This window comes from Triticum dicoccoides, chromosome 4A (assembly GCF_002162155.2).
Source record: "Triticum dicoccoides isolate Atlit2015 ecotype Zavitan chromosome 4A, WEW_v2.0, whole genome shotgun sequence".
Lineage (NCBI taxonomy): Eukaryota > Viridiplantae > Streptophyta > Magnoliopsida > Poales > Poaceae > Triticum > Triticum dicoccoides.
The window spans coordinates 602,651,806-602,662,199 of record NC_041386.1 but is presented as its reverse complement, the minus strand read 5'-3'; the positions used below and the strand labels follow the sequence as shown (position 1 = coordinate 602,662,199).

The 10,394-nt window shown below is 48.3% G+C and overlaps 1 protein-coding gene across 1 annotated transcript; it reads left to right on the top strand.

The window, feature by feature from the left end:
• The first annotated feature begins 2,750 nt into the window (after nucleotides 1–2,750).
• Nucleotides 2,751–4,961, top strand: LOC119287230 (probable indole-3-pyruvate monooxygenase YUCCA9). The gene is made up of 2 exons (XM_037566755.1): nucleotides 2,751–3,873; nucleotides 4,357–4,961. Exons 1-2 carry the CDS (start codon nucleotides 2,860–2,862, stop codon nucleotides 4,573–4,575), a joined length of 1,233 nt encoding a protein of 410 aa, XP_037422652.1. The 5' UTR covers nucleotides 2,751–2,859; the 3' UTR covers nucleotides 4,576–4,961.
• The last annotated feature ends 5,433 nt before the right edge of the window (nucleotides 4,962–10,394 follow it).

Sequence of the window (10,394 nt, the reverse complement as noted above, 5' to 3'; positions counted from 1 at the left end):
CACTAGGATCTTATCGTCTAGGACTTCCATCATAGGTGGACCCAGTAGGTCCAGACCCGTAGGGTATTCCCCCTTCGATAACGTACAATGATACATTGACAATTAGACAATAATCACTACCCAGGAGAATACTCAGCCAATTTACTCTAAGCTATGCAATTCACTGGTCACAAACAAAGCTTTACACTTCCAAAGATTTCAAAGGCGGATGTGGTCCTAGTTGCTAGCTCACTGTGTGTTTTATTTTACATAGGAAAACCCTAGTGGCTAGAAACTTCATAATGAGGGGATGCCGAAAGATTGTCCATTCTCCCATGTGGTTTTGGAATTGGTGAATGTTGGGTAAGAGTGCCACCGACAACAGCACAACCTTAGAGCATAAACCAATACATTGGAGGAAACTGGACGACGTCGAGTCACAAAATCTCGAGTATAGAGTGGTCATCGAATCTATGTCATTTGACACATATCGAAGGAAAGAATCAACATGCCTTTTCTTGGGAAAAGCCAGATGTGATGAAGGACATCCATCTCTGTACCTCATATATTTCTGATAAAGAATTTTTTTTTCTAATATCAAGAAGGTATCATTTACACCCCAACTCCTCATAATAGAGTAGTTCGCATGCCACCCTTGTTCAAGCACTCTTTGTAAATCACAATTTTTTTTTTCTAATTGAAAGACACATGCTACCAGTTCCTTGAAAAAGAAGAAGTTGAAGGCCGGCCGCCGCATCGAACATACCTTACACAATATTAATATACAAATAAAATGGTGAGTTGGAGCTTATGCATGTAATATAAGTGCAGCAGGTGGCACTTTAGTCAGTTGGGTTCATGGAGCACTCACTCACTCATCACCAATGAAGGTCGACTGTTCGATGGTTAATTAAGTTGGTGCTTTGCTTTGCTTCATACCTGATCATAACGTACACTAACTAATTAACTAGTACGCGATGGATGGATCGAGCTGAAACGAATCAGATGCTTGGACAAAAAGCAGCTTTTGATTTGCCATCCAGCCTACAATCAATATACCAAACTTGCAAATAGGTATGTGGAGCAGCTAAGTTGGCTACGGCTACAAACAAATTAATTCCGTCGATCCATGTTGCCAAACAAAGCTGGTAGCCACTTTCCCAAAAGGTTGTAGATTTAATTTTTGTGGCACAAAGCGCGTACGGCCGGCCGAATCATAGCTTTTGCCGCTTGTAGATTGTTTATGGTTTCAAAGCCACGATGAGCTAAACTAATGCATGGTGATGATTGTACACGTACTCATATGCGATGCGATGGGTTGGGACGGTGATACTCCAGTTAGATAGCCGAACTCATTTCTTAATTATATCTAGCTATCATCATGTGCATCACCTCCTCTCAGATATTCGTACACATTTTCGTTATCATAAACCAGCTAGCTAGTTAGTGGAAGGCGGCCATCAAACGCGCCGTTAACAAATTTTTTTAATATGAATGAGAGCGCATAAGTCCTAAGTGCTTCACCTCCCAATGCCAATGTTACATTCAGGCGGCGGTTTGTGCCGGTAACACTAGTCTTTAAAGTAAGCCTAGATCGGATGGTTAGATTTCTGTGGTGGAACGAGCCCACCAGGATTCAAGTTCTTGACCAGGCACTGAAGTGTGCATTTTTTTGGATTTATTTTAGTCATTCTGACGATGTTCGTTCCGTGCAAGAAGACGTTCCCGCCGACTAAGAGACGTTTCTGATGACTCCATCAATCATGTGCCGGCTCAGCATCTCGGAGGTGCTTAATTATAGAACATGATGTGCGTGCGTGCGTCCATAGAGGTGATTGTATGTGTGTGTGAGCATATGTGATTATACTGTATTATAGAAAGGTACAACATTGCAAAACAAGTAAAAGCGGGTTAGAAAAGCTCAATTATTGTCTCCGCCGCAATACCAACACAACCCAAGCATTAATCTTTTGCATGCATCAATGTTACACGTAATGTGACGAGCACGAGTCTCGCGCCGCCACCCGTTGCGCCTCGAATAGATTTGCAGGGTTGCCGAAAGGTTTATGCGCAACGGCTCATGAAAGGCCGTCTACTTGGATAGATCCTTTGTGACGAGCTGTCTTGGCTCAACCGCCTCAGATCGATCACTTGTTTTGGAAAGGCGATTTTGTACTAGCTAGTGGTAGCGAAGCCAACATGCACAAGGAAAACCGATAGAGACGCCCATATTAGTTGACGAGGTATGTTCACTGTCACCTCCTGTATACCTTGGGGCATACTATAGGTGCTCCAGATCACGGGATGGCCACCCAAAGGTGGCTAGAGTGGAAGGAGTTAGATGTACCCGAGAGTAAATTTGAAATTCAAGTGGAAGGAGTTAGATATACCTAAGGGTCAATTTGAAATTCCAGTGAAAGGAGTTAGATATACCTAAGACTCAAATATAAGCCTTTTTTACAGAGATTGAAATACAGACTACATACAAAGCAAAATGAGTGAATCTACACATTAAAATATGTCTATATATATATCTGTATGTAGTCCGTGTGAAAATCTTTATAAAGGCTTACTATTAAGAAAGAAAGGAAGTAGGACTAGGACCTAAATGATGAAGGTGTCAATCGATTGTTTCCAGTGCATGGTATGGCGCTAATGTCCTACGGAGTACTGCTAAAAGCAAAGCAAAGCGCGGGAATTTTAACTGGCCGGCCGCGCAAATGAATCTCCCTCTCTTCCTCACCGGCCGGCCCTATTTAAAGAGGCCTCCCCCTCTTCTTCCCCAGCTCCCATCACTCCTCTCTTCCTCTTCTTCTCCCTCCATCCATCGGCTCAACCATCCACTGCTCCGACCGACTCTACAATCTAGTACATACGTGCATGATGGCATCGCGCACCATGTGGGTGAACGGCCCCATCATCGTGGGCGCGGGGCCGGCGGGCATCGCGGCGGCGGCCTGCCTGCACACGCGCGGCGTCCCCTCCGTCGTCCTCGACCGCGACGACTGCCTCGCCTCGCTCTGGCAGCGCCGCACCTACGACCGCCTCCGCCTCCACCTCCCCAAGCACTTCTGCCAGCTCCCCGGGATGCCCTTCCCCGACCACTACCCCGAGTACCCCACCAAGCACCAGTTCGTCGCCTACCTCGAGTCCTACGCCGCCGCCTTCCACGTCCGCCCCCGCTTCCGCCAGTCCGTCGTCTCCGCACGCTTCGACCACGCCGCCGGCCTCTGGCGGGTCACCGCCTCCGACGCTTCCGACGACGCTGAGGTCGTCACGGAGTACATCGGTCGTTGGCTGGTGGTGGCCACGGGCGAGAACGCGGAGCGCGTCATCCCGGACCTGGACGGCGCCGACTCCTTCAAGGGCCCGGTGAGCCACGTGTCCGAGTACAAGTCCGGCGAGCCGTACAAGGGGAAGCGGGTCCTGGTCGTCGGCTGCGGCAACTCCGGCATGGAGGTGTGCCTGGACCTGTGCGACCACGGCGCGCGGCCGTCCATGGTGGTGCGCGACGGCGTGCACGTGCTCCCGCGCGAGATGCTCGGCGTCGCCACCTTCTCCGTCGCCGTCTTCCTGCTCCGCTTCCTGCCTCTGCGCCTCGTCGACCGCCTCCTGGTGCTCCTCGCGGGGCTCTTCCTCGGCGGCGACCTGGCCAGGCTCGGGCTGAGGAGGCCCTCCCATGGAGGCCCGCTGGAGCTGAAGAACAGCAAGGGCCGGACGCCCGTGCTGGACATCGGCGCGCTGGACAAGATCCGCGCCGGGGAGATCAAGATCGTGCCCGGGGTGAAGCGGATGGAGGCCGGTGGCGCGGAGCTGGTGGACGGGCGGTTCGTGGCGGCCGACGCCGTGATCCTGGCCACCGGCTACCACAGCAACGTCCCACAGTGGCTCAAGGTAACCAACCAACTTGATTATACTCCTACATGCTATAGATTATCTAGCCTAGTTATAAGATATTGTTAGTTAGCAGTAGAGGTCTTAATTTAGTTGCACAATGATAGGCCGATCGAGGCCGGCGGTTGATGGCCTCCCTTGATGAGTATCATATTGCACTCATCTTATGGTTAAGCTAATCCAGATAGTGTGATAAAGCTGTGATTAGTTAGTGTGGAATGCAATGCAATGCAATGGTGCACTAGTTGTCATGATGATGAGGCATCATAAACCGACAAGCACACTGACAGAGACCTCAAGCTAGCACAAGGGTGCACTGCACTTGCTCAACTAAAATTAAGAGAGACCAAACACAATCAACACTTGTTTTCTCCCCTCTTCCGTATACTGATCTAAACGTTCTTATATTAGTTTACGGAGGACACACTTAGGTCTTGATAATCGATTAACTAACAAGAAGAATGTGTGTATTTGGTGGTGCAGGGAAGCGACTTCTTCAGCGGAGAGGGGTACCCCAAGGTGGACTTCCCGGAGGGGTGGAAGGGCGAGTCGGGGCTCTACTCCGTCGGCTTCACGCGCCGGGGCCTCGCCGGCCTCTCCCTCGATGCCGTCAGGGTCGCCAGCGACATCGCAACCGAGTACCACAGCACGTCGCCGTCGCCGTCGCCGTCGATGATCGCACAGCAACAAGCAGAGACATGATCCTGAATCCTGAACCAACAACAACATGCAAGGCATGGATCTCAAGCGGGACGCATGCATGCTTCACTGCTTCAGACACACATCCCCACCCCACTGGGCTGGCAACAACAACAAGCAAGCTAGGGGGTGCCACTGTCGCTCAATGGTTCCGGAGTGCCATAGATAGATAGATGAACCACCGGATCGACATGGTATTAACAGAAAGAAAGAAAGAAAGACAGACAGAGCCCAAATTTTGGCGTGTTTATGGGCACTGTATCTGATGCATCGGAATCTGCAGGCAGGATCATCTTCTCACTCTCTAATGTAATGTAAGGAAATGTACAGCTGAGCTAGGCTAGCCTCCTTGGTTGCAATGCAATAAATCAGTGACTGTGCTCTGCATATACTCCTACTGTAATAAATCTGCTGCTGACCGACCTGCACCTTGTTCAGAACGAGAGTGACCTAGCTTCAATGCTGCCTGGCTGACTGACTGACAGGAGGTTGTATGATTGGTGGTGATGCTGACAGGAATAAAATCAGTAATCATGAGCTCCAAATCAACTCCACCTCTCTCTCTCTCTCTTGCTGTTCCTCGCAACTCGCAAGGAAGGAGGATGCTTTGCTTGCTTTGGTGCCACTCATTCATTCTCATTGATTTGGGTACGTGCGATCTGTTCCTGTTCCTCTTGTTGGTCCACTCACTGGCTTCCATGGATTCAGGTTCAGGGGTCATTCACTCGTCCATGTGTCCTGCTCCACAGTCTGTGGTACGAGTATGTACCCATACGTACGTACGTACAGTGATTATGATGATGGTACAGTCAGTCAGTTAATTTCCCCAGCCAACAAACAGAACAAACAGATCATCATCAGCCCTACCACTAATGCAGTGCAGGTGAACAAAGATCTGGACAGATAGACAGGTGGGTGGGTGTTTATTTTCTCGACAAAGGGTGGATTTTATTGGCTGAAAATGGTCTCGATCGGTCGATCGACCGTGAATTGCTGTCGGCATAAAACCTGATCCACAGTTCCACACACACACAATCAAAGTTGAGTAGTTGTAGCCATCTGTGCCCATGCCTCGTCCTTGGAAGCAATCAAAATAAGATGGCATTAGCTATTGCTAGTGTGGTACCAAATGTGATGCACGCTCATCCGTCAAAATCACGCCAAAATGGCATGTTAATCAACCTCGCAACTTGTTCTTCATTAGCGTGCATCGCAGCCTACCAAGCATCAGCACCAGAGCTACCATCCTCACAATTGCTTCCCCATCTGTACCGCAGTGAGATGAGTGACCACCCTACCCTGCCGTGGCAAGCTACGTAGGACTAGTTATTACTACTCATGATCGATGCCCAGTACCCAATTGAATTGAATTGAATTGAATTGAATTGAATTGATCAAGCAGGAGGACCAGTCGCAGAATGAATGAATGAATGAATGAATGAATTCATCCACAATTGGCCCACTCGCTGCTCTGTTTGGTTTTCACTTTGTCTCTTGCCTCTGTTTTCCTGCCCCAACACTAGAATTTCAACCTTATGATACAGCCGATTCATGTTCCTTATTTTTCCTTGAACAAATAAATTATGTTTCGGATTACTCTAGATCAAACTAAGGCTAATTTTGTTTGGGACTCGCAGAAAAATTCACTAGACCCCCTCAAAATAAAATAAAAACTACAAGGCTGTCTGTCTGTTTCAGTAAACAGGGCATCCAGGGAGTCCCTCCAGGCATATGCTTTCAAGGGGTCCAGCCATCCAGCTAGGTTGAATAGATGATTTACAGTAGGATGCAGTAGGAAGAAGCAATCACATCCAGGTCCAGCAGCAGCCCCCTCCACGTGACTTGTACATTGACATGGCATAATTCATTCCCATTCAATACCACCTCCGCTAGCTAGCTTGATGATTAGCTTGCTGCTCGACAATGCCCCCTCAGTCCATCTCCTAACGCCGACCCACAAATCTTCCACACGCGTTCGGGTCACGAAAGCCATCCAGCGCGGTCCTGTATCGGTCCATGGCGCGTTCTGGACGTACTTTCTTCTTTCGTAAATTGGAGACAAGCGTGGAGGGCTTTGTGGGAGTCCGGACCGCTTCCAAGCCCTCTTCTGACCGTCTTGACCCACCCAAACCCCTTCTTCCTCGTTCGCGCTCAAGCCGCCGCTCGCCAGGAAGCGGTAGCCACCGAGGTGCAGCTGTAGGCGATCGCGGAGGGGAACAACGCGAGTTGCACCTCCTACGCGCCGCAGACGAATCATCAGGCGGCTTGGTGGGACGACGAAAGTACCGGCGCCACCATTTCAATCGTGGACCTCACGTCCACCAGCGACGAACAAGTCGCGAACTCCTCCGAGGATGAGTAGGCCACAGGAGGCGGCAGTGCCTTATGTCCCATGTGGGCTGGTTTGTCTCCCGTGTTCTACTCTTCCTCGCCGAAGACCGCACCTTCACTTCACGGGTCTTATCACCGGTGCTCATGGAGATGGCTGATGGAGGAAGACACGGGCTTGGACGCCAGGCGCCGCCGCTGTAGGATAGGTTTAGAGTCGGGTCTTTCTTTTTTCTTCTAAATGTTTGAAAGGTAACGAAAATCCGCCATGTTTGTATGAAATCCGTCATGTTTATATGAAATCCGGCTGTGTTTGCATGAATTTCATCCAGTTTACTGAAAAATGGTTTGAAATATATACGGCTACAGTTGGATGGCGACCTCCCACATCCGTGTCCGTGAAGTGGTGCTCCCCTATACGCGGACTGTGCAGGAGGAAGTTTGCGGGTTACCGTTGGAGATACCCTCACACCGCAATTACCCCCGTCACAGCGACAACAGTCGCTAGCTAGGATATACTTACTAGCTACTACCTATGTACTAAAATATAAGATGTTTTTGTGGCTAATAGCCTAAAAACGTCTTATGTTTTGATAAAGAGGGAGTAGGAGATATTTATGTCAACACTCCCAGTATTCTTCCATGAGTCATTAGTGTCCCTAATCCAGCTCTTAAGCTACAAGCAAAATGCATTGCATCAGAATTGACGCTTTCAGCCTTAATCACACTGGCATGTCAGGAATTTACACTTTTAGCCCTAGCATTAGAATGATGTAGAAGCACAACTAGTAAAATAAGACCAAAAACTATAAGTCAGTTTCCTTGTGAGAAGAAACAGTTAACCCAAAAGCTATGTTTAACCAAACTTTCAATACCATTTAATTTATGTTGACTTGTTATGTTCCTTGACTTGTTTCTGTCCATGTCCAGCTAGCAGAGCTTCCATGTCCATGTCCTTATGTCCCTTTTCTTTTCCTTTTTTTCCTCAGATGCATGTGTGCAACTGTCAGGTCTAAGTAACATCACGCTGTAACTGTTTCAGTCAATTGACATCCTACCAGCAGATGGAATGTCATGATATGACAGGCAGATGAGGAGAGCCCTCAGGCCCGTGTATTTCAATTTTTATTGTATTTTATAATTAGAGAGTCAGTCAATGTGGACAATCGTAGCATGCCTTAGGACAACTCCAACTCGGATCACCTTATTGAACTGCACACGGACATGTCGGGACGTGTCAGCGGCTAGAGGGTCGGGTGCTGGTCATTCAACCGTAGTCATCAAATGTCCGGCCCATTTCAAATGGATCAAACACAAATGCAAGCGAAATGGCCTTGCACCAGCACCTATGGGCTATGGCGTCGTCTCTGCCGTCGTCCACTCCCTCATCCCCAGAGTCATTGTCGTCGCGCCAATGATGGAAGGCCCGCCAGGCGTCACAACATCACTACTCGGCCGCCGCGGCACGCTAGGCCTTGAGATGCTTGAACTCCGCCAGCCTCACTTTGAGGAGTTGGTCATTGACTGTGCTAGTGCGGGCGTCCAACTGCTCAGTCTTCTTCGACCAATTGACAACCCTAGCCTCCATGAGCATAGGGTCTGTGAGCACCCATGTCGGCGCCACCTGCCTCTTCACGAACGACGTTATGTGTGTTGCCCCCGGCGCGCCGCGTTGGAGAGACTTTTTTTTTTGAACTGGGAGAGACATTTATTGGCCGCGGGGAGGGACGTGCCACCGGCTCGGGCCCCTTGGAGGTAATACTCCACGCACATACGTGCCGCTGTAGTGGTGCCACTCTCGCTGGCGCTGCTTGCCTCGCTACTTTCCCTGTCGCTCCCCGACCTAGCCGCCACCGTCACACCAGCTTGTCATCGTTGCCACCACTGCTCGAGCTCAACACTCTTGCCTGGAGCTCACCTTGCCGCCCATGACGTCTCTCGATCGATCTCATTCCGATGCCCCGTGGCCGCCGACTGACACTCCACTCACCATATGTAGCACATGTTCGGCCAATTGATCGCACTGACTTGAAATGTAATTTTCATTTAGGTGGATGCTTTTGAGGCACTATTTGGCCATGTAATCACCGTGTCTATTCACATGTCACAATGGCTAGTGATGAGGAGTACCTCTATGAAGAATTCGTGGAGCCTTGGTCATCGGGTGATGATGATGACTGAGGCACTGATGCCCATGGAGTCGGAAGAGGATCATATTCTAAACCCAAGGGTTCTACCACTGTTAAGATATTAGTTAGAAAATGCACTTTGGAGATCTCTACATGATTTTATTAGAACCTCTACCATGATATTTGAATGACATTAAAACACACACACACACACACACACACACACACACACACAATTTAATTTGTCAAAAAAAAAACTTCTATTACAACACACAATTTAATTTGTCAAAAAAATACTTCTATTACAACACACGATTTAAATTTATCATAAACAATATTTTGATGATATACAGTACCAACAGTGTAAGAAACATTATAATTTATTTGTATCAAGATATTAGTTGATTTATTTAATATTATCTACATTGTTATTTGGTTACTTGTCTGATCCAACTATTTGAAAATTATACTCGTGAAAACAATACTATAATAAAATAAAGTATAATAGTTTAATATAAAAATATTTATCTTAATTCGCTATTGGACGTTCAACCTTCACCATTATCAATAATATCGCCACCGAGTACTACAACCAAATAGATTAGTTCATTGGTCGAAGGTTCGTTCCGTGACCCAGGGTCGATTAATCCGAATTGAGGGTCGAAAACGATGTTGGGTCGAGCTAGAGCGATGGACGGATCGCGACCCTGATAAATGAATGCTGACCCAAGAATACGCAGTGTTGTAAAGAAGTTCATGCCTTACCAGGCAATCCGCCGCACCGTCACCGTCCACCAACCCACTGATGGCGTCGACCCATCCATGATCCGCAATTCTGGTTTCCGATCGTCGAGCTACCCGCTGCGGTATACGCATCATCCGTTCCACCACTGATAGTGTCATAGTGGATATACCCTAAGCAGACAAGACATTGTTGCCCTGCTCCGTTCAGCCGTCGTTATCGCCTCTTGAGAATCTCGGCCGCTCCTGCGGAGAAATGGGCTAGAGAAGGAAGACTGACCGAGAGAGATGATCGACGAGAACGGGTGCTAGAGGAACGGTTGGATCCGGATTCATCGGGACTTGATTTTTGTAGATAAGGTGATGACTGAAGTTCCTTGCATGATGTTTCACAGGGAAAAATGGGTAGGTGGAAGAAAGATCTCGTTCCATTCTGTTATTTTTATTTGCCGAGATAGTTGCGGAATTTACGGTGTGATTTTCCTCCTCACAATATTAGAAGCAAATCATCACAATACCATTGGGAAAAGATCAGCGGGATCTACCATCGTGGATCAATGACCCAAAACGATCACGTTCCATGTTCGAAATTGACGTCCCAAATAGGTATACTCCTCATCACAC

Coding starts and splice junctions, on each gene's coding strand:
- LOC119287230 (XM_037566755.1), top strand. CDS start 2,860: ATGATGGCATCGCGCACCATGTGGGTGAACGGCCCCATCATCGTGGGC. Junction 3,874..4,356: donor ACGTCCCACAGTGGCTCAAG/GTAACCAACCAA, acceptor TTGGTGGTGCAG/GGAAGCGACTTCTTCAGCGG.